The sequence below is a fragment of the Branchiostoma belcheri genome, unplaced genomic scaffold, assembly GCF_001625305.1.
Source record: "Branchiostoma belcheri isolate BF01 breed outbred unplaced genomic scaffold, Haploidv18h27 scaffold74, whole genome shotgun sequence".
Lineage (NCBI taxonomy): Eukaryota > Metazoa > Chordata > Leptocardii > Amphioxiformes > Branchiostomatidae > Branchiostoma > Branchiostoma belcheri.
This window is the reverse complement of record NW_017804398.1, coordinates 980,635-1,004,381: the sequence shown is the minus strand read 5'-3', so window position 1 is coordinate 1,004,381 and position 23,747 is coordinate 980,635. Positions and strand designations below refer to the sequence as shown.

At 41.7% G+C, this 23,747-nt stretch overlaps 3 protein-coding genes across 5 annotated transcripts in view; 1 reads left to right on the top strand and 2 right to left on the bottom strand.

Annotated features, from left to right (window-relative positions):
* The window catches only part of LOC109485331 (myosin regulatory light chain 12A-like), a 7,218-nt gene extending 3,904 nt beyond the window's left edge, over window positions 1–3,314 (bottom strand). The window contains exons 1-4 of the mRNA XM_019788882.1: window positions 2,975–3,314; window positions 2,621–2,716; window positions 1,402–1,477; window positions 982–1,083 (exon numbers count right to left, since the gene is read on the bottom strand). Coding sequence (XP_019644441.1) covers window positions 982–1,083; window positions 1,402–1,477; window positions 2,621–2,716; window positions 2,975–2,977 — 277 coding nt within the window. The 5' untranslated portion in view covers window positions 2,978–3,314. The remainder of the gene's footprint in view (window positions 1–981; window positions 1,084–1,401; window positions 1,478–2,620; window positions 2,717–2,974) is intronic.
* Window positions 3,315–4,139: 825 nt separating this feature from the next.
* Window positions 4,140–9,378, top strand: LOC109485321. Of its 3 annotated transcripts, XR_002141119.1 has the most exons (5): window positions 4,952–5,047; window positions 6,673–8,033; window positions 8,363–8,508; window positions 8,878–9,072; window positions 9,146–9,378. XR_002141119.1 is itself a non-coding variant. In XM_019788870.1 (4 exons), exons 2-4 carry the CDS (start codon window positions 6,858–6,860, stop codon window positions 8,996–8,998), a joined length of 1,443 nt encoding a protein of 480 aa, XP_019644429.1. In that variant the 5' UTR covers window positions 4,140–4,440; window positions 6,673–6,857; the 3' UTR covers window positions 8,999–9,378. The 3 variants fall into 3 exon arrangements, 2 of the variants coding, with proteins under 2 accessions (XP_019644429.1, XP_019644428.1); XM_019788870.1 differs by lacking the exon at window positions 4,952–5,047 and adding an exon at window positions 4,140–4,440 and having other exon boundaries at window positions 8,878–9,378; XM_019788869.1 differs by having other exon boundaries at window positions 8,878–9,378.
* Window positions 9,379–9,654: 276 nt separating this feature from the next.
* Window positions 9,655–23,662, bottom strand: LOC109485320. The gene is made up of 9 exons (XM_019788868.1): window positions 23,354–23,662; window positions 21,562–21,609; window positions 20,598–20,695; window positions 18,105–18,243; window positions 15,500–15,640; window positions 13,474–13,573; window positions 12,414–12,560; window positions 12,090–12,151; window positions 9,655–11,706 (listed from the first exon to the last, which is right to left on the bottom strand). Exons 1-9 carry the CDS (start codon window positions 23,558–23,560, stop codon window positions 11,161–11,163), a joined length of 1,488 nt encoding a protein of 495 aa, XP_019644427.1. The 5' UTR covers window positions 23,561–23,662; the 3' UTR covers window positions 9,655–11,160.
* Between the last annotated feature and the right edge of the window lie 85 nt (window positions 23,663–23,747).

Here is a 23,747-nt window from a genome sequence, read left to right as displayed (position 1 = left end):
GTTATGCTTCAACCTGCACCACTCTCTGTAGCCCGTGGCCCGTGTATCTCAATCGAGGGTACTCAACTGAAGACCGTGGATGGGTTTACTTACCTTGGTAGTGTGATCTCCAATGACGGCTCCCTCGATAAAGAGATCAACAGCAGGATCTGTAAAGCCAGCCAAGCACTCGGCAGACTGAGAACTCGAGTCTTGAAACAGCATAACGTTAAGTTATCCACGAAGTTGAAAGTCTATCACGCAGTTGTTATCCCCAGCCTCCTGTACGGCTGTGAGACTTGGACTCTGTATAAGAGACATATCAAGCAGCTGGAGCGCTTTCATATGCGCAGTCTGCGCTCGATCCTTGGAGTTCGTTGGCAGGATAAGGTGTCTAACCTTGAGATTCTTGACAGAGCGGAAACCATCAGTATTGAAGCTCTCATACTCAAAGCCCAACTGCGGTGGACAGGACATGTCATCCGTATGGATGACACTAGGATCCCTAAACAACTTTTGTACGGCGAGCTTTGCCAGGGGAAAAGAAAGAGGGGTAGGCCTCAGAAACGTTTTAAAGACAGTATCAAGGAGAACATCAAGTATGCTGACATACCCCCTAAACAACTCGAGAAACAAGCACAGGACCGCTGTGGCTGGCGCTCGCTGACCAAGCTTGCGCAGGAGAACTTTGAAAAGACACGCCGTAAAAATATTGTTGAGGCTAGACAGAGACGCAAAGCAGCGGCAGCAGCAGCAGTGACCAGGGAGCAGAGTCCGTCCCAGTTCACCTGCGAGCAGTGCGGACGACCCTGCAGATCCAGAATTGGACTCCTGAGCCACTTGCGGGCGCATAAAAGATGAGAAGAGGACGCAACGTAGAAGTCATCATCGGCAACGATGGACAACCACGATAAGAGGTTGGAATACTTTCAAATCGTTCATTTGCCATTCACCTGTTTTAGCTACATCTACATACCAAAACTATTTCGGATCGGTCCTTACCTCCCAGTTTGTTGGCGAAAAGAGACAGAAAGGCGGTGAAGTTCATCTGGGCTGGTGACTCCTTGATCATACTGTCCACCAACTTGTCGTTAGGCTGCTTGCCTGTGGCAACATAAAAAACTTCAGTTCTATGCGTGGAAATGATCCTGATTCTCGTGTAACATATCGTGTGATTTCACTATCACATTGTAGATATGACCCACATTCATATATCAACCTCATAATAACAACAGTACAGATGGTGTCATGAAAACATAATTTTATCAAGGATCAATATATATAGTAAGTAATGTTGTATACTAAGATCATTGTCAAAATTCGAGCTTTTAATTTTCTTAGGTTTTCGAGAAGACAATATAAGGTACGTAAGGTACGTGTTGAGTGGTCAGACTGAGGCATGGGAACGAGAGTTGCGCTTACCTAGTGACGCAAACATATCTTTCAAGTCGTCGTTCCCGATGAATCCGTCCCTGTCTTGGTCTATTAAGTAGAAAGCCTGTCAAGGGACAGTAAAATAATTACTTTTCAATAGTCTTGTGTGTTGGTGCTGATAGGATTTTTGTTCACTCAACACATTGCTATACTACACTGCACTATCATGTATTATACTATACTATACTATACTATACTATACTATACTATACTATACTATACTATACTATACTATACTATACTATACTATACTATACTATACTATACTATACTATGCTATGCTATGCTACAGTAATATCATGTCACAAAATATATTGCACTTTTTTTGCTTACGATGGAGTTGATTTAATAACGGTTAAAACAGATACTTAAAATGTAATCTGATGTCTGGCATCATGATTTGCATATATTGGGTTATCATAGATCATTTATTTCGATAAAGCTAGTCTCTTTTTATAATGTAAAAGTTGCTGACAATAACTACAATGTTGTCATCTCAGCAGAGCAAACCCCCTTAAGAAGTCAGAATGGAATCTTCCGCTCCAATTCCTGACATACTTAAGATTGTGGCTTATGCCAACATTTACCTAAGCCCGGGGGATGAAATGCTCCAACTCTGCGGTTGCCAAATAGGCAACTAGAGTATCAATGTCGTGTGCCTCCAATTAGAGTATTTGCTTGGGGGATTACAAGTGGGTTTTCCCTTTTCAGTCAAATACAAGGTGTATTTAAAAAAATATATAAGGAATGGGACGACGTTTTCAGTCGCCAGTTCTATCAGTTCAAGTGAGTTTGTATAACGTAGTTTGCATAAATCAATGCATAAGAGGAATATCTCAATGGAAATATCGTAAGTCGTCAACCTAAAACCTCTGCCCCCTCCCCAACCCTATTATTTAAGTAACGTTCAGTTCAAATCATACAGTTGAAAAAGGGACATACTTCGTCCTCTTTGGTAGATTTGCAGTTTACATTTCATCACCCGTTATCGAAGACGGTAACTAAAAGTAAAAATTTGCTTCCTTTCCAGCTCTGCACTTTGGTCAACAAAATTTGTCTTGACAGATGTGGTGGGAGGTGGACCCGATGTTGGAAAGGATACCCCGGGTGAAAAAATCCCTCTCAAGTCTAGACATAGTCTGATATCCCTGTGTAGTTCTTGTTTAGCAGCGCACTAGCGTTACAACCGCGTAACACGTTTTCTTACCTCCTTCATCTCCTGAATCTGTCCTTTGTCGAACATGGCGAAGATGTTGGTGCTCTTCCTGCCATACTTTCTCTTTCCTGCTGTCTTCTTACGCGGCTTTTAGAAAGAAACGAAAAGTGCAATACGTTTGAAAGATAAGGATATACCTTAAATAAGCGTCTCAATGTATGTATGGCAAGGTCTCATGAAATAAAGGCATGTACTCAATACGCCGTCTCAACCATACGAGTCAAAATGTAAGCCAACCATTTAAGCTCCATGTTCTTGTACTAATACTCTTAGGAAATCTATAACTTACAACCTTACAGAAAGACTTAACATTTATCGAAAGTACGACAACATAAGTAGACTCACCATATTGCTGTAATTTTCTGCGAGGTTCTACGGCAAAAGACCCGGCAAGAAGAGGCGCTCTCCACCAAGACGACAGATACTCGGGACGGGGTCCCCTTGCCAAGTAATTAGTGTTAAATACTTCAGAAGAGCGAAATAATTTGCTTTCGTCTATTTATGGTATCCCGCGGGGCCCCGTCCCTCCTTCCCGCCTTTTTTGGATGAGTGGGCCGAAGTCTTCTTGTCGGTCCAAGTCGGCCAAGAATTCTCCTGTCATTTGTTGGTAGCCGCTGACGTATAGACCTGTGCCCAAACAGTTCTCTCTACCGTTCAATTGTAAGGTAACTTGGATACTGAGGTAACTTCATTTCTGGAAACAACAGACAGTAGTAGTTTATTCGCTGGTTTGTGACTGAAGCTTAAGGGAAACATGCGAGACTTCTGTATTTGGTCATAGGCGTTTGAGTGTGTGCATTTGCAGACGCTTGTCTGTGGTGAGATCTCGGGTATTTATAGCAAAGGACAGGAAAGCACTTTCGGTACTGTTAGTTAGATAGATGCAGGGATATGCCGGCTTCAAACCAAATCATAATATTAAATTTGTCTGGAACAATGGACTTAACGGAAAATTCAGAAAATTTGGAAGTTACAAAATATTTGCAACAAGTTAATGGTAACTGAAAAAAAAACCCATAAATTCTAGCTAAACGGAAAGATATACTGTTTGACCATACGACAGGCCCTTGCATAGGGAACTAGGGGATGGTCCGTTTCACCCATTAGGGGTGATTGTTTTGGTTTGCTCATTTTCACCTGTGTTTTCTAAATCCGGGTACAAAGAAATACTGGCACGTAAAGGGGCGTAACTCAATAAAATATCACTTTTAGAATAGAATAGAAGATGAAATGTTGCTTAATCTACTTAAGCTTAATGGAGAGATTGTTATTTGACGAGTTTCAGTAACGACTCCCCCCCCCCACACACACACACTAAGCACACACACAAACAAACTCCCATACTAAGTCGATGAAAGTAGGATCACATATTTACAAGGACCCTTCTTCATCCAAATGCAGGGCATACAAAGTCAGACTATAGCTGGGTAGTACAAACGCCAGCTAGCGGTTGCGACCATACCACACACTGATCTACCAGTACCACACACTGATCCACCCAGTAGCCCTCCTCTACAGTCTACAACCCTGGCCACACGGCGACCTACGATTTAAGATGCTACACATGCAGTCTGCCACGTTTGACAGTAGTCTTTGCTAGGTCATCCTAAACCCTAGGCGATAACCTGTCAATTACATATTTGGGCCTTCGAAGTAAATCCGGTCGAACGTCAAGTCACAAGAAAAACAACTGAGCTCAGCCCTTTGCGTTAGCGTGTATGACTCACCACTGAGGTCACATGTCCATTTGACCAAGAGCCAAAAAATTGACATTTCCTTCAGGAAGCTTGCGGTGACTACCGAACATTTGGGTAAGGCATGTCTCTTAAGCTTATAGGGACTGGGGTTTGGCTTTAGATACATGTAAATAGTCTTTAAACTATTGTTCGGGAGTCCTTTTGGGGTAGAATTTGTGCTGTCTTAGGTCTTGGTGGTTGCGACCATGCCACCTGTTTTGAGACTAACTGTACTACAAATGAACCCTGTCCACCTTGTTAAAACTGTGTGCTTACTCTGACGGGTCACATGGCTATATACTAGCTGGGTCGATCGTCATTCCAGCTCCAAAGTATTTACAGTACAAAGGGTGTGTTAGTAGACTCTGCCATGCCGACAGCAGTACAGGGGTACATGAGAAGTATCACATATATATACTCTACATACCTACCTGCAGTATTCTTGGTTTGATGTTGTATTTTACCGAGACACTCAACCTAGAATAAATCGAATATCCATACACGTAAAAGAGTAAAATAAGAGGACTTCGCGCTCAATAGATCCTTCAAGATCAATCCACCCACACCCACAACCGAAATGGTAAGGCCCGGGGGTTGTGTATGACATGCGACAACACTACTATCACCATACTTTGTACCCAGGTGTCGCCCTGTTAGCACCTGTCCTGAATATATATTACAGGTACGTACGTGTAGATACTAGTAGTTTCTGTGTGCAAAATGGACGGTGACTGTATGTTTTGATTCCGTCTGTAGTTCAGTATATTTTTGTCCGTATGCTGAAGTTTAGACATTGCTACATGCACTTCCGCAGCAATGATCCTTGTAATCCCCATTGCCTTTCTTCCGTTTTAATGTAGGTAGCGGGCATAGAAGTGAACTGTGACAGACGATCCAACCCCTACTGGTGTACGCTATACAATTGTCTTAAAGTTCTGCTCTGTAAGAGTTTGTCTGTTTGACGCACGGTGAAATACACGTGTGACCTGCACCTCCTTATTTATCAGAGACGCTGTGTCAGTGTATGTTTACAGATGGATTACTTATATAGAATAAATTCAGAGCTATATTTGTGTCATGGCCGTCAGAACTTGAAGTAGGCTTCGACAGACCGAAATATCAAGACGGGACGTAAAGACAAGACATATACATAACGAGTGAAAGTTGGTGACAGTTGGCTGATTTGCCTACCGATAATTTGTACATGCCTTCAAATACTTTGTATGTACAAGATGTAAACAAAAACAGCGATATCTCGTATAAGTCAAAAACAGCGTTACAGCCAATGCAGTTCAGAGACAGCAGAGCTAGCGTTAGAAATGGACAAAGAAGGAAATAGACGTACACAAAGTGATAAAAAAAATCGATGCTATATTAGTTTATGTTTCTGACCTACTATCGGCATTGTTTACCGTCCTATATTCGCAGAGACTAACCGGGTGGATCAGCAGGAATCTTTTCGCCTGAGGCCTTTTTAATCATAGTGTGCTGGCCACGTTATATCCGTTGCGTTGCAAACCTAACATGGTTGAGCGGATACCTCCAAACCTTGTTAGTGAAACCTGGGAAACTTCCTGCCTTTCCGTGGTACCGGGCACGGCATGGGAGAAAGGAGAGGGAAATTATCACGTTTGGAAAGTTTAAACAACAACTCATCATGTGACTTATCACAGGTCAATTCATTTACATCTACATCACATGAGATGCTGATACCGTGTGTTATCAGTTACATTTTAACCATGATCTGTGCGTCCATATCACGCGTATATTCAGATCACACACATGGGTGCAGATCAAAGTAGGTGTTACCTATGATCTGCACCCATGTCTGTGATCTGAATAAAAGGTAAACAAGAAAGCGAAATGTTATAGGGGGAACAGGAACAATAGCTTGTATGCGCTAACATTACAACGTCAATGCAAACAAGCATATTTGTTAGTGGAATTCGGTTTGTATTTAATTGAGAAAAGTAAAAAGCTAATTGCCTCCCCCAGTCTGCTATTGAATCACAAGCTTACTCACAGGTGACCCAATTTCTAGCACAGGAGGCGACCGTCCTAAAAGGTGTTGGACTTTGGTACAATGGCTGGTCGACGTTTTGTGGTCGATGGCTTTTGTATCTACAGTCGATAAAATCGATGCGACCGATAAACTCGTTAATTGCTCTTGTTAACTCATTTGGTGCTTCGGATAATATCATAAGACGAGATGGTTATCGCCATTACTCTTGCTTTAAAGCTTTAAGGTATTCTAAACTTAGTCGTTATATTTACGATAATGTACCGCATAATTTCCCGTTCGTGCAGGTCGCGTGTTCCCGACCTGGACTAGCCGAGCCGTTAGACTTGTGTTTTCCCGCCGTGCTAGATGCATTGCTGGGAGTGGGACACCTTCAGTGCCATCGCCCTAGCTGAGAGCCGTGGAGCGTACCGCGCCCTCAGGTAACACGAGGCCAAACTGCAGCCTGCAGTCTAAATCTGGTTTCATCACCATGCCTTCTACCATGGGGAGGGTACTAGGTACCCTCGTCTGGCCCTTCGAGGCCATATGCTTCATGCTGATGCGCTTGTATGACGTCGGCATGTACAGGCCTATCCAGACGATCACCGCTCCCGTCGTCAGGCTCATCCCGCGAACCCTCACCATCGGCGGGAAGAAGCGCGTGGTCTTCTCGGCAAACATCGTCACCTGGTCACGAACGATCCTCGTCATCCCCGTCGCGGTCTGCCTGAAGATCGGGCAGCCGACGGCGGCGTTCTGGCTGGTCATCCTGCACGACTACCTGGACCACGTGGACGGGATCGTGGCGCGGGTGCACCGGGACGTGTACGGTCCCGTCGACGACCCGATCCTCGGCGGCTTCATGGACGCCTTCTGCGACAAGATCGTCAATTGCCTCGCCCTCTGGAGCATCCTCCTCGTCACCGACTACGGCGGCATGACAGCCCTGCAGTCCTCGGTGCTGATCGCCTCCTGTGCCGCAGTCATCTTGTACGAGTTTACGATCGGTGTGGTCAGAGTGCAGGACTACTTTCACGCCTACTACTCCCGGGAGTTCGGGAAAGCCAACCCTCACGGGCAGAAGTCCTCGGCAGACAGTACTAAAGCCGCGATGGAGGGCAAGACGAAGGAGAAGCTGGAGTCACTTGGGATCGCCTTCCTGTGTCTCGCCCAAGGCGCGGAGGTGCCTATGGACCACTGGGGCGGTACTGCCGGGGTGGTGTGCCTGGTCCTCTGTATCCGCTTGGCTCACGCCAGCCTGGACAGGAAGCTGAAGGCACGCCGGGTCCTGGAGAAGACCGACCGCCACGACGGTCACGGCGGCGGTCTGAAGAGGATCGAGTCGGCACCTCCCGGGGAAATGGAGAGGATAGAGTCCCTCCACAACTACAACCTGCGCGCGAGAGGTTCTCAGGCTACAGCCGAAGAAAAGGGCGGGAAACACGGCGACCACATCCAGGACACCCTCGGTCTCGCCGATCCAGTCGACGCGGTGTTCACCGTCGGCTGTTTCGACCTCTTCCACACGGGGCATAAGGTCTTGCTCCAGCGCATGCGCAAGATGGGGCGCAAGGTGGTAGTGGGAGTCCACGACAGCGCCAGCATCTACAAAAACAAGCGGCGCATGCCCATAGAGAGCACGGAGACCCGCATGCGCAACGTCAAGGTTTGTGCATGAAATTACGTAATTACTCAAATTGGCCTACTGGCCGCTTCTCATTGAGGACATGACAGAAGAGGTCAGGGTCAGGAAAAATATGAAAAGACACAGGTTACATGGTTGTTGAAGTCCTCACAAATTCATAAACAGTGACACACATTGTCATAATGAATCTATAGATATATCATCCGTGAATAGTTTCATCATGTTGGTAAGTCACTGAGTAAAGAGACTCTTAATTTCTACACCCCATGTGTTATAGACGTATCAGTTTCACATACATGGTATTACCGTAAAAACACAGATAACCAAATGAATGTCGGCATATACTGTAGGTGTACGCTGACGTCGTGTTCTGCATCGCGTCCGCCGACCCCACCGACTACATCGAGTGCATCGTCGACAAGAAGGCGGGAGGAACCGCCATGTACGTCCGCGGAGACGACTGGCCGTCCTTCCCGGGCATGAAAGCCGTGGAGAGGTTCGTTCGTTTGTTCCGCATAACCGGTTAACTGCCATCAGGCGTAACACAAGTTTTGTACAGGACGTACAAGCTAGGTAAGATCTGACTGTAAGGTTTAATCCACTCAGACCGGGATAGATCTTTTAGTCTTTTCGATGCGTGTTGGCTTTTTCAACGTGTTGAGGTGTGTCTCTCCTCTTGGGACCCGACCTCCGACTTTACCTCCCTAACCGAACTTACATGTAGGTAGTCATGATCAACTTAGTGTAAATTTAAAGTGCCTTTTCTTATAAGGTCACAATCTTGGGGCCTGCTAGAGAACTGAACCCAGAACCTCTAGATTATTCTGAGTCAACACCCTTAACACAAGACTTTGCCTCCTCGCAGGTTGATGCCCATACGCCTGCTGCCCTACACCCCCGGAGTCAGTTCCACTCAACTCCGCAAGAGGGTGTCCGTGTGCGACGCAGATGCTGTGGAAGACAACCATCGCGACATCTTTTATTGATCACCCTGTTCCATATCAGACTCTTAAGATTATGAATGCCTTTCAACTTTAACAAGTGATTGAAAAAGTAATCAAAGGTCAGCCGAATCATTTATATAATCTTTTGAAAATGTCAAGATTCCGTTTTGAAATTTAACCTCAATCCGGAACTGAAAACGTCATTATAACTGTTATGGCTTATCTAAATGAGGACCTCATTTGCATTATGTATGAGGAAATGCTAAAATAGCCTTCTTTGTTAAGACTGGTATTGGGTGGAGAATATGATAAACTGATATAATTCATGCAGGTGAGGATCTCATTCGCATAATCAATGAGAAACATTTACAATTCGTTGGTTGTAAAGGTTAATTAAATGAAACATAACTTGGTGAAGGTATGAGCCAGTGGGTCTAGGTATTCATAATTCATGAGTCTTTCGCAAAAATTTCAATGGGAAGTCTTATTGTCTAATGTTACTTAAAGTAACATGGAAAATAAATAAACTACTGGGGGTAGTAGCTCCTTAAATACCACTTTCTTCTTTGCTGACACAGCCTATCTGTCTGAGTTTACGAGATGCAAAACATCATAGATTCATGAAAATCAACCATATTTAGTATTAATCAAACTGTCCCAGCAAGTACACAGAAAATGACATGTATGGCGATATTGTGCACATTTTATCCCTTTTTTAATCTCTACCAGGCAATATTCCATTAGAGCTCGAGGAGCGGTCACACAAGACATTAATTGACACAGAGGGTCAGCATCTCATACAGTTACATTTTGCACACCATGGCTAGAACTTGTAGTACAGTACCTTATGTCCAGGTATCTATAACATTTTTACTTTGGGATGACACAGGACGGTACAAATATCTTTACACAATGTCCATTAGCAGTAAAAATCTTCTTTTCTCAAACAACAAAGAACATCATCAAACTGGAAAAGCATTGCCTTTGTTGATAAGTTGTCAACTTGTAGTCACCATGAAAACCCTCTGGGAGCTCTCGCCTGTTTTTGAGTCTGAACTTCTGTTCAGATAATGTAAACACTGAATGTAAAGCTGTGGCAATTTGAGATTCGCACTGATGGACTATCAATTGTCATATTAGATACCAGCCTGAGTGCTCATTGTTTATCTGTATATCCTTTTTTACTGATGATATGCTTTGATCTGCCTTGTCCCCAAACATTCAAGAAAATCATGTTCAAAATTTGTTTGGGATCATTAGTTAACATGGATGATTGATAAGGTCTTCTTTTTAGAAAAGAAGATTCTTCAAATTATTGGGTTGACTTGCAACTCCATTTCAAAGATGTCCAAATATATGTTATAATTGATCTTAAACCATTTCTTGATAAGTAATTATATTACAGTACAATCAGCAGCTTTGGGCCATGTTAAGAGAATACTACGCACCTCATCTCTCCATCCAGACTACTGCACAATACACCAACTTAAGCCGTAGGGTGATGTTAATGTTTTTCCTAACTTTGTGAAATTTTCTGCGACTGCAGTCACTGATAAGGTAAGTGATAACAGAGAACAAAAACATAAAGTCACATAAAAACGAGGTAAAATTGGGTGTCAGGTGATATCACTGAAACAGTGAATCCTAAACACCTCTTGCACAACTATCCCATATAACTGCCACCTAGCTGATGACACTGAAATTGCAGTTAAGTATCTTGATCAGTTGACCAGGTCTTAAGATTTCTTTCTATTCCTGATTAATAAGTACACATCTTTTTAAAAAAATCTTTCTTACCTTAGTAGATTAAGTACTGAGGATTCTTTTGTAGACTAGTACATGTACTTATTTACATGGCAGAATGTGAACATCTGCTGCCAGACATATGTATATGTCCTAAAAAAATAAGTTCCTCTTTTAACAATAACCAATGATGCAAATACACTAGCCTCCCTCCACAATACTGAGTACATTGTGCTTTTGAGAACACCAACACTTCTCATAAACAATGCATGGATCCTGAGAAAGAAAGAAACCAGTAGCTCAGGTAGGGTGCTCATACTGCAAATCTTAACCCGTACAGCATGTGGCTTCCTACCTTGCTGTCTTAACATTTAGGTTTTACCATAAATATTCACTTTTTCCTCTCACTTACAACAATATACAAGCACCAGACAAAAAAAATCAGCTTTACAAGTCTTTTTCTACAATGCTAATGCTGAGAGATAGGACTGCAGGAAACGTTGGGGGCTGCGCGTTCTGTCCTGCTTGGACTCGTCCTTGTTTTCCTGATCATAATGCCCCAGCATCAGTCTCAACCTCTTCCCGGTCTGCAGGACTTCAGGTAAAACGACTGCAGCATAGTTCTCCTGGTGTGATATCATCTCCACGTTGTCGTACTTCCCAAAGTCTTGTAGTCTGAAGATGATACCGATAGCGAGGTAAACCAGCAGCTCCGGGACTTCGAACGTTAGAACCTGGACCCACGTGAACTCGGACAGGAACGTCCCCAAGGTCACCACGATGGCGTACAGCATGGAGAACGCCGCGCTGACCATGCGGAAGTTGTTGTAGAGCTCGAACTTCTTGTGGATCTGGTCGTGCAGCGTGATCTCCGACTTGTACTCCAGGTTGAGCCGGCGGATGTAGTTGAAGGTTTTGGCCTGCCGCCGCCGTAGGACCTCCATGTTGTACGAGCACCACTTCAGGGCACGGTACATCACGAACACAACGCAACACACCGCAAAGGCCTGGAACAAGAAATCAAGTTCACCCCATTTCCCTTGCCTGACCTTTTGACCTCCTGGCGTTCTACCAGACAATCTTCCCTCCACTCACATGCTCTCAACCTATTCTGTCCAGACAAAAAAAATTACAAACCTACATCCACAAGTTTTCATACTTCCATGCTTGGAGGTAAAAACAAGAAATATGGACAGTCAGGTTTTAATAATTAGATGGTTTTATTGGTCAAACAGTACCCGTGCAGGGTATCACATAATAATCAATAAATAATCTCAAACAATCAAGTAATACACATGATACACATATTTGCTCCACAATTTTTACATAAAACATGGCCTGGTGACAAATATGACCATGAGTGTATGTGTAGAATGGGATGGAAACTCACCAAGAAGTAGTTGTGGACCCAGTGGACACACATTCGAGAGCCAGCAAACACCACAAACATGGCTGGGAAGGGAAAACAAACAGTAGGTAAGACTTCTCTTATAAGTACATAAAATCTGATTTTTTTTCTCTAACTAATGCATGTATAGCTTGCTGGTCACTCTATCTGAGTTTTACCGGCAAATGTGACTTCCATCGAAGCATTTTTTTTCTGACTGGAAGAAAATTGCCTACAGTGGTCTCCCAAAAATACAGCCTGTTCTCCAGTACTGACGACTATAGGATACACTTTGGAGGGTACTGCATGCAGCATGTTTGGACTCACCTGCCAAAACCGTCCAGCGGAAGTGGCGTACATGGTAGCGTACGACCCCCCACCCCTCCGAGATCACCATCATGGCCATGAACAGCATGGCATCCTCCACGCTCTCCAGGAAGTACCGCAGGGTCTGCATTGGCTTCGACTCAATGCCTACCAATACAAAAATATTTGTTAGGTCTAGTTGTTCATTTGACCATCAAGTACATGTACAATGAAGGGGGGAAAACAGGTTGTCTCCCTGAAATGAAAAGTCATTTGGGTCCTAAGGCCATACCGTTGACTTGGTTGGTTCTCTGATTTTTGCATGAAATCAATAAAGCAGATGAGCAAAAAAGGAAGAAAGAAAACAGGGCTACGCATGCTCTGACAGCCCCAAATGCTACCATAGGAACCAGCGTACTGGGCTGGTTGACAATTTAACAATGAAGTGGCAAATCTGAGAACCATTAAACACGTGGCCTACGACTGAATAAATCTTTTAAGAAAGTTAACCTTCTCAGGCACTCACAGGACTGATGTAGGTCAAGCTAATATAAGGCATTGTGATCATAGACATTTGCTGCTAAGTGGTTTCTTGGAAACTGAGCCAAGGTAACCTAGTTCTTTCACACATTTTAAGCCTTTCTTAATCTTAGACACACACTAATGTATCAGAGGTCCAAGGCCTTACAGGTTATAGAACCACTTTGATATAGTGTCTACCAAGGTGCAGACTCATCCATCAGACTCTGTTTTCATGTTAGAATTCTAATCTGTAAAAAAGAAGATTTAAAAAGCCTGGCCAAGGCCTTACAGCTTATAGAACCACTTTGAAGCAGTGTCTGCCAAGGTGCAGACTCATCTATCAGACTATGTTTTCACGTTATAATTCTAATCTTTAAAAAGAAGATTTATAAAACCGTGTTGCCCATTAGACCCAGGGCTGATGATGATACCAATCGAGTGTTATGTTTTTAAATCCAAGAACCAAAAAATTAAATTGTTGTGGACTAATTTGCAAACTCACAAACATAAAAAATTTCAAAAGCTGCATGTTGGATAGCAGTTTCCTGGATGTACTCACCGTCCTTGGACAGTTGATGCCACCTGACCATCACAACAAACACCAGGACTATCTTACAGATAGGGACCACCGTGATGAACTTGTGCAGGTTGTTGGAATACTGTCAAACAGATGGACAATCAAAAATGGTTACAGGGTGCTTCATATTCTTCTTCAAGAATGATATATACTACATGTAGTTCTATTCAAAATGCTAAACCGATCAACACATTACAGAACAGATAATGATCTTGTACTCAAATTGGCTGATGCCATACAGTGGCTTCCTGATTTTCACAACCTTGTCTGAACTTACATCCAAAACAGGTTAGAAAACTGGAAATGGTTTCAGGAAATCATTGTTCTAGTCCATACTCATCAGTATCTATTTCAATAACAGTGCAGTCCTAGTTCTTCTCATTTCATTGTTTTACAACCCCTTTCCACTAGATGCTGCGGCTGATAATCGACAAAAGACAGATTGCTTAAGGAGTTTAATAGAATTTCTTTTTTACATTCCACATGTTTTGTTATCTTTTGAATCATACTTGTGCAACATGCATCATATTCCAATTTAAAGTCAAGGGTCACACAAATCCAATTTTGGTCACTCATTGGTGTCTCAGCAACCCCTGTCTAGTAGAAAGGGGGCCTTAACATGAAATGTATTTAACATGGAGCAGACATGGTAGCATGCCTAACCCATCATAAATGATTCATAGCACACCATCACCCAATCCATCTTCCCCGAAAAGCTTTCAAGCAAACCATGCCCGTCTCTCGACTGGTCTCAAAATACACAGATATTGAATGCGACCATTTCACTTGCCGGTCGTCTGCTAATGGATTTCAAGACTATATGATGCACTACACATATACTAGCTTCCCGTGACATCAGGCAGAGTGACTCACAATGGCAGGATGAGTTTACTAAGTGTCATATCATGATGTCATGTACATACGATGTACCTACTCAGGCCCGGTCGTGTAATATTTCAACGTCATTTTATACAACCAAACTTGTTATGTGGTATATTTCGAGACACAAATTGCTTGAAGCATGTGGTTGTAGTATTTTACTACACACTCATGCTCAACTTAAAAGGCGATAGCTAGCTTTTAAGACCATTATGTCATCGCCCTTCCTATATGATTCCAGGATGTCCATACTTAAGTTTCACTTTTCATACAGAGAGAGAGAGTCCTTATAATGATTGTGGCATCCCAAATTCCAATGATTGGACAGATAATTCCGGCTTGTATTGAGCAAAGAGTTTGCGATCCTTGATAGTATATTTCTTTAAACTTTCACCAAAACTGTGCCAGGACATTGGTGGCAATTTGCTGTGAAGGCAATTTTACCCACAAGCAAAACCAGAAACTGTTATCAAAACTAATGCCTCAGTTATCCTTTACCTCCATCACCCCCAACCCAGTTTGCTGTATCCAGAGTGAGCATTTTAGCTAATCATTTTGTAAAATAATTGGCATGGCCCAGTTTGTTAAAATCTCGTGACTTCCAATTTTGCACTACCACCCCAGTGGAATACCACTGGCATAAACAAGTAGTACAGCAAATAACTCAATCAGGCTCCCAGTCACGACAACCATGAGCATGCTGTCTGCTGAATATATTGTTGTACCCCTGGGAATAAATGTTATATGGGCTTTTTTTCATGTTCATCAGATAACATATACATTCATGGTAAAGAAACATATCTCATATTTTCGACTTGCATTTACAGTCAGGTTGGTAAAGTATAGGATACAGGAGTTTTATTTTCCACAACCAAGATTTCTCACCTAAGTGCTGACGTTTCGGTGTCTATCAGACACCTTCCTCAGAGCTTCTGACTGGGGTTTTGCTTCTCGCCACCTACATCAGCTACATATAGCGGCGAGAATAACTCCAGTCAGAAGCTCTGAGGAAGGTGTCTGATAGACACAGAAAATGTCAGCACTTAGGTGAGAAATCCTGGTTGTGTAAAAGAAAACTCCTGTATCCTAGTAATAACTACAGAAACACCATGAGACACTGGGAGCCTACCCTGTGGTACTTGACCCAGTTGATGAGCCAGAGTGTAGCCATGGTGGACCACATGATGTTCAGCACCACGAAGATCCACGGCAGGGGGATCTCATCACTGCTCAGGTGTTCCCCGTCTGGGTTCAGCAGAGTCAGCTCCGACTGGGGACATACAGCACACAAGGCAGGGTTAGGCCACACCAATTTAATTTCTTGGTTAACGGATTTTTCTAGAAAAATAATGGAGCGGGCGGGCGAAAAAAAAAATAAATAAAAACAGGCCTAGGCATCCTATTATGGCCCAAAATGGTACGATAGGAGCCATGAAGTCAGCACACCAGGCTGGTTCAAAATTTAAACAATGAATTTTGAACTTTTAATGGTAGCACTGCATTGATAGATGGAATGACTGTAACAAGGTAGTAAGAAAAGGACTGTTTTCAACTGTTCAGGGCAAAATATGAGCATTTTGCAGTTGATTCTGAATTTTTATTTTTATTTGCAAATCAGAAAAAAATGAAGAGGCGAATCTGTTAACCAAGAAATTAAATTGGTGTGGCCTTAGATATACCCACCTGCAGTCTGCATTTTGGAGAGACATTTTCAATATTGCAGAAGAAAAATTAAGCAACCTGCAATTTTGAAGACTGAAAAAATCAGGCTAGGGGTTCAATGGTGTTTGAGAGCTTTTGCGTTTACTACTGACTCTAATTTGAATGTAAAATGTTTGCAAACATGCAATTTTGTCTATGCCATGGGTTTAGGTCCAGACTTTTAAGTGTGTATTTGCAGACAGTAGTTCTGAATTGCAGAACAAAATTTTGACATTCTGCAATATTGCAGCACACTGAAAAAAGTATTTCTACCACTGCACATAGAAGGGAGTGCAGACGCACAGCAGCTCAGATGCACAATAACCAGCAACATACTCACACCCCCTCTTAACTGTGGCTGTTAAGCAACCGCTGAGTGATCAATACTAGTAGATTTCAGAATTGTGAGGTTGTGTTTATAAAAATTGATAAAATCTTTTTTAGGTCATAGTAACAATTCTACATGAATTACCTTCAGTAATCTAAAAGTAATGTTTAATTAAAAATCCCTATTATTAAAAAACTACCATTCTTTCCCTTTTGTCCTTCTTGACCCCTTCCTACTAAAGCCAGATATAGAATACTGTATTCAAGTCTTCTAATGTGTCCTTGATATGCACACATCTACTGCTGAGATCTACACAGCATCTACAGCTTAACCACCAGTCAGGAATAAAGGTCTACATATTCTACTCCATAGCTCTTCAGCATGCACCATTAGCAGACATGCTGCAGCATTTTGATGATCTGTTGATTACATTCTGTACATTCCACAGTAAGATTAACACACATGTGTTTGGCACCCAATCCAATATACATAATTATTATACAAATACTTGATGTGTGCATACCTCCTTCATTCACAATCGAGCAATCTGGGACAAAGAGTCATTAATTATAGAAGTTTCAATTATCTTGAATTTCAATTTTCCCTGTTCTGGTATTTCTATCTCCAATTAATTTGTGACAGCTTGTTTTCTTCAATTACATGAACTGATTGTAACAAAGCCATTTTGTTGATTTAACCTCACAGAGAGGCCCTAGCACAGAGCTACTTTAAGCTCCTCCATTATTCATAGCTTCACCCACTTCTATCAGGGATGAGAGGCTCTAAAGTGTAGGTACCTGAAGTACAAGATCTTCAGAGGAGATACAGACAGGAAGGTCACAACTGAACCATCACCACTTGCACAGAATTTCATCATCCAATTTCTGAGAGGCCATCAGGGGGATGCATGTGTGATCAGTTCTTTGCATACGACTGAGCAGTTTTCACAATAAATTACTACCTAGTATGGAAGTATTGTTTTGGGGTGGCTGAGCTTTGGCTTTGGGTTTGTGTGTCTATCTAGATGGAATAAGTTGACAGCACATGGGGGTGGGGAAAGATTGACAGGCAGAATTACAGGTGGCCAAAAGGCCAGTCACGGGGAATTGGGTGAACTTGAGAGTAATTGTGGTGATCTTCCCCACCTACATGATGTCAGCCTTCCCTGTCTGGACAAACAGATATACAAACACACAGTTCAGCCACCCCAAACCCATACCCAAATGTTTCCATAAGGCCACACCAAGTAAATTTTATGGATGACGTCCACGTGCGCATTGATTTTGGCCTGTTCCTAGAAAAAAAACAAGAAATTCTGCTTCCTGTAACTATGACCATAGAGTCACGACAGTGCCGCAAATCGTCAGATTGACGTGAAACCCGTAACACGAAGAAAGTGTCTATTGACAGGACCATCCTGTCAATAACAGAAAATTTTTCACTGTCCACTGTTCCACCTGATTTATTGCTGTTTTGATGATGAATAAAAGACTTCTTGCTTGTTACACTGTGTCACCTCATTCAATTTGTGTCCTAACATTTGTCGTCGGTTAGTATATTTCTAATCTAGGCATCTTGTTTTTAGGGCCCTTCTTGTTTTTTTTTTGTCCTCTCGCATTAGATTTAGGGTCTCCAAAGGACGTCATCCATAAAATTTACTTGGTGTGGCCTAACCAAACTATGTACAAAGACCAGGCTAACTGACCCGACAGCCTATGCGGCGGTTGGACTGGTTCTTGGACTGGTGAGACGGACACTGCAGCAGGAAGAACGTGTAGAAACGCGAGTCCTTCATCTGCCGGCGGATGTGGAATTTATTCGGGTGGGATTCGTTATACTTGATTCTGGAAAAAAATATTTGTAATTTTGAATACAGGTATTTCATATTTATCTATTTATTGATTTATTGCAATCACAATAATGCAGTACAATGGGCATCCAGGCAGTATTGCTGATGTTAGGTGCCATCAGTTAAACAAATACATGTACATGTTCATGTACATGCACACATATTCAGACAGACTTGCTAAAAATGACTAGAATGCATAATGTTGTTGAATGCGCTGAATCATGAGTTCTGACTGAACTTGGGTAGGTTTTTAACCTTAATGCTCAATATGCACTTGCCAGAACAAATAGGTAAAAGTTTAGCCAAAAGTTAAATTCATACAGCCACCTGCTAGAAAATCCTATCATCTTTCATCATCCCCTCTGGAAGACACATGTTGGAAAGGGCACGCAATCACGAAAAGACCTACATTCACTGCCAAGATGCAATTGCCCCCTATCAAGTTACACACGTCGTATAATCCTCTGTGGTTGTTCTAATATTAGGTTGAACCTTTGAATTATTGCTGGCACTCACTACACAGGAAGGCACAAATGGATATATTGATCCAGGTATGGTTTATGAGACAAAACCTAAAAGCTTTGTGGATTTGTTCCAACTTCAATGAGCAGGATATTCAAGATATACCCAGAAGATACATGTACTTGTAGGCATTCTAATGTAATCCAATATACCGTAAAACATCAAATGTATTTGCTTAATGTACCTTGTAGAAATGTAGTTATGACCGAGTACAGTTATTTTTATTTTATTTATAATGAATAGAAGTGATAACTTCAGTTCATTTAGGATCAAGTTAATAATTACCATAGTAAGATTCAGCAAATATGGTTTACTATGAATAGCTACCATAGTGATATTCAGTAAATATGGTTTACTATGAATACCACTGCCTCTGTCATCGGATACTGTTATTGTCGTGGGCTTTCAACCTGTCAAACCATTGATTACATTTGAATGTGTCTTAGTATCGCTTTTGACAGTGACTCCTGCCTATGGTGTACATGGGGCTAACGCAGGGATTTCTTCTATATCTGACAGTGAACTAGTAACTGGTCCATTGATTTCTAGATCTGCCCCTGGTTAATACCGGTGCTGTTGAAATTCTAATATCTATCCCTGGCTCATTAAGGTTGACCTATAGCATATAGTTTATGTCATTGAGTTATTAACTATGGTATACCGTAGTTAACTTATTTTCAAGGGGACAGTTTTTTCACCTGTACATACAGAGATGATAAATTATTGTTTGTTCTGCACAATGTTGAAATGCTGTTCAGTCATCCACTGAAATGGCATCTTTATCCAATGCACCTGCATGTTACAGCTGTGCATACACCTGATTTCCATACATAGAATGTAACACCAAAGTTGATAACAGAAGGATGGATGCCATTTCTTGCAACCTGGCTTCTCCTCAATGACTCATGCAAGTTGTCCAATTAGCCTGTTCACAGAACCAAGACAGATAAGGATGAAGCTACCATTTATCTTCATTTAATCGTAACTTCCCCCGAGAAGGCAATTAAACGCTTCCTCTTCTTTTGTCGATCTGAAGATTAAGACATTTCTTTAACTTAAAGTGAATGCAGTACATGTATGATAACTGTCTAACTTCTGAATTCGATATTAGTGCATGCTATACATTGTATTTATGTTCAAATCAACAAATTCAAATCCCTTTCCTATGTCATTTATATAACTGCAGAGTGATGACATTTATATAACTGCAGTATTAACTGAGATCTTTATATAACAGCATTAAGTCGTGATTTGTAGATACACATGTTTATGTAAAAGGGAGTTAGATAAGACCTGAATTACATGCAGGCAAAAACCTGATTGAGTGTATGAAAACTGCGTACATTGAATGTTTCTGCATGTATATCGGCCTGCTCTGACGTACATCAAGAATTTATGTTCAGATCATACATTACCTTGAACGTTGGCGTTCAATCTGAATGTACGTTTTTGACCTTTGTCAAAGCAGGCCAATTTCACGCAAGAAAATTTGCTATCCACATTTTTTGTACGCTTGTGTGCTTTTATACCCTCAGGCTTTTGCTCATGTGTAAATCATGTCTAAGAGACTATCTTTGTATTCTCTACAAATTAACACAATACCCAGCATACATGTATGTCAATCTAAATTAACAGGGGTGATCAAATGTCAGAAAATGGATTAATAACATTAATAAACATAAATTAAAGCCTTTAGAAGGAAAACTTGTGTTTTCACATTACCACGTATGTCACGTACAAACTGTCTTATTTGGGTTACCCACTACATCTGGCCCTGGCCTCTACTTTCAACAATGCTTGCATAAACATTTTATATAAAGTACTTACTTGTCCCTTTTACAGTAACTGTTATCTGGGTCACGGGCCATCAACCCTCGCAGTGCATTGCAGTCCCAATCAAGCTGACTGGCTGTCAAACGTGCATACTGAGGAAAAATGAAACAAAACAGACAATATAGAATCCCTTCATACAGTTTAATAAAATGGTTTGTAGCCAAGCTCGCCGTATACTAGTAACTTCTTACAATCACTAATATAAATCATCAACTTCAGTTTTCAATTTTATTACCACATCAACAGGCAGAAGAATACAATGATATACAACTGAATAGCATTTATTTTCACCAAGCAAGTCAACATTGAAGTAGTTTGTACTCCATTATCTATTTCTGATACCTTTATTGTTGGTGCCATTGTGTCGACTACCTTCAAACCTGTACACATTTGCAATTCATTGTAAAAGCAATATTTCCTGGGTGCAATGCCAAGGCCTGGGATGCGATTCAAGCAATCAATAGCCATTTTGTTCTAATTTTGTGCTGATTCTCCATTATCCATTCTTTATGGACCATAATCTTTATCTTATGGCAGGATCTTGAATAATCAGTGAGCTTGGGCCATTCCCTTCTTTGCCCATTCAGTTGGTTAATTATTCTGACGCCACATATACCAGCATGCATGTTGACAGGCTTACTTGATTACAATCTGTACTGACCGATGATATCGATATAAATCGTGAAACTTTTGTGGTGGTTTTATTTCATGGTAAGGAAAAGGGAGGTTTTCATAGTGTTTTAAATTTGCAGTTAAAAAAGTTCTGTAGTACAGTAGTCAGTGCCATACAAGAAAGACATATTCATCATGGTGTCATAATGTACACTGAAGAAGTCACTGCAAAAAGATTAAAAAAATACTGTGAAAGTGACAATTTAGAGTACCACTAGTAGTACCTTGATTCAGATGACGCCATCATTAGAACCTTAAGATATGCTATCATTATATAAGAACCTACCTCCTTAGCTTCTGAAGTATTGCAGGACAGCAGCCATAGGTCCAAAACCTGGAAGAATCAGATTGATAACACAGTTAATAGTATATTATACACTAATTACTGATAACTACATGTATTTCTGTGGGTATTTTCCTGACTTATTTATTATATTCTTTTATAATAGTTTGTTTGAGCTTTGTTCATTCATGAAGTACTAAAATTGGCTTGCTGGCCACATTTCATTAAGGTTATGAGGGGAAGGATCAGACAAAACATCAAAACATCACATATTCTGCACCAAAAAAACTGATTCTAACACCTGACTAGACAAGATATCATAAATACTGTAGAATTCATAGACATGCAAACAAACAAACAAACAAGAATAATAATACTTATTAATAAGGTAAAATGTCATGCCTACATGCTGTATATGACAATTAAAAAAGTTGACAAGGCATATATGCAGTTTGCCAAACAACAACACCACCCTAATTTTTCTCTGACACACAGTGTGAAACACCATCATTCAACATCACTGGACACCTCCAACTGATCCTGCAGGGCATTACTTACATTCTTCACAAATAGAACCAAGACAATTCTGTTTTCATTGGGTGTCTGTTAACAATTAGGAAGGCCATCATTGATGATAGGAAGCTACAGTAATGACACTGTGCACAGATAAATGTACTACTACTAGTAGGGTGTGACAGGAACATGTGAAAGTTGTCTATGTAATTTTCATATTTGCTCAACATGTCAAACTACAGACAGGTATGTGTCTACTAAGTAATGGCATGCGACACTACTTTCAGTATCCTACAGCTTTTGTTTGGGACCATCAAAATAAGTCAAAACTGGCCAATCTTGACAAGGCTAACACTGGTATCTATTTTCAGTTTCACTTCAGTCACTCACAGCAAGGCCAGCACTAGCTGCGGCGACTGTTGCATGGCTTCTCTTGCTTGCAGTCTTTTACATAGCCCTGTTGTTAGAGCTAATGTAAAAGACTGCAAGCAAGAGAAGCCCTGCAACAGTCGCCGCGGCTAGGCCAGGACATAATTGTCCTTTTTTGCATGTAAATCGACACTTGTAATAAAGTACAAAGACAAGGCATGCACGATGACAGAAAAACATGGGATCCTATCATTTTGACCTTCGTATCACCTTTGCAAGAACCTTCCTGAGCATCCATTACTTCCAGATCTTTATGGCCAGCCTGGCACCTGTGGTCTGGTGTTCACTGTAACAGTTACCATTACTGTCTATAAAATTGCTAGCTACCCTGGCACATGTACAGTAGCTGAGCAGAATGGTAATCTCATTGAACAATTATGTCACTTCTGATATATAAAAAGTGTTCGTCCTAACAGGTAAATAAGCAGTCAAGAAGGCATTACTCTTGTACGGGCAGTTTCATTCCTGTTATAATCGGATTATTCATTTCTGGATGGTTTAGATAAGATGAGTGCTCCCGTGGGGAGGGGGGCGGTCTGCCTACTGGGGTCAGAAGGGCTCGATGTCCAAATCCTATTTTTGGACTGAGTTGTCGTTTTACAGATCACGGGCGACAACAAGGCCAGGGTGTGTTTAGATAACATTGTAGGACAGCACACCGGGAGAGCTGTGAGTCCGAAAAATTTATACACAGCCGAGCAACGTTATCATACTCACAAGGATATTTTTTCAGCGTGCTATGCGTGCAGTACAAGGTTGATATCCCTGGTGCGTACTACTGAGTCTGACTGATGCTTGTCAAATGGAATCGAAAGACAACAGTTCTGCAAAAGACACACTCATGCATACTTACAGCCGGCCGTGTACAAGTCAGATTGTAGTCTACTGTTCCTCCTTCAAGAAACCCGAAGCTCCGGTCTTGCAGCGCCTTGTTCAGGTTGTTGTAACCCTGAACAATCCAAGTGTTTTCGTTCACATAAACACGTCCCTGGCCAAGAGAAAGACATAGAATAGCTACAAAAACCTGCAGTGTACTCTCTTCTATCCTGTAGGACAGCATGTTTACTACAGGAGCGGCGTTTGTCACAAAAACATGACCATTTTCGTCAGTGTTGTTTGGGTAAGACGCCCTACACTTGCCGAATGGCCGCCGCGACTTGGGTTGCATTCCAATAGAAGTGTCAATCAAACTATTTAAATAACTTGGTGGGCGGGGCAAGGGCCATTTAACCTGTGGCGGGAAATTC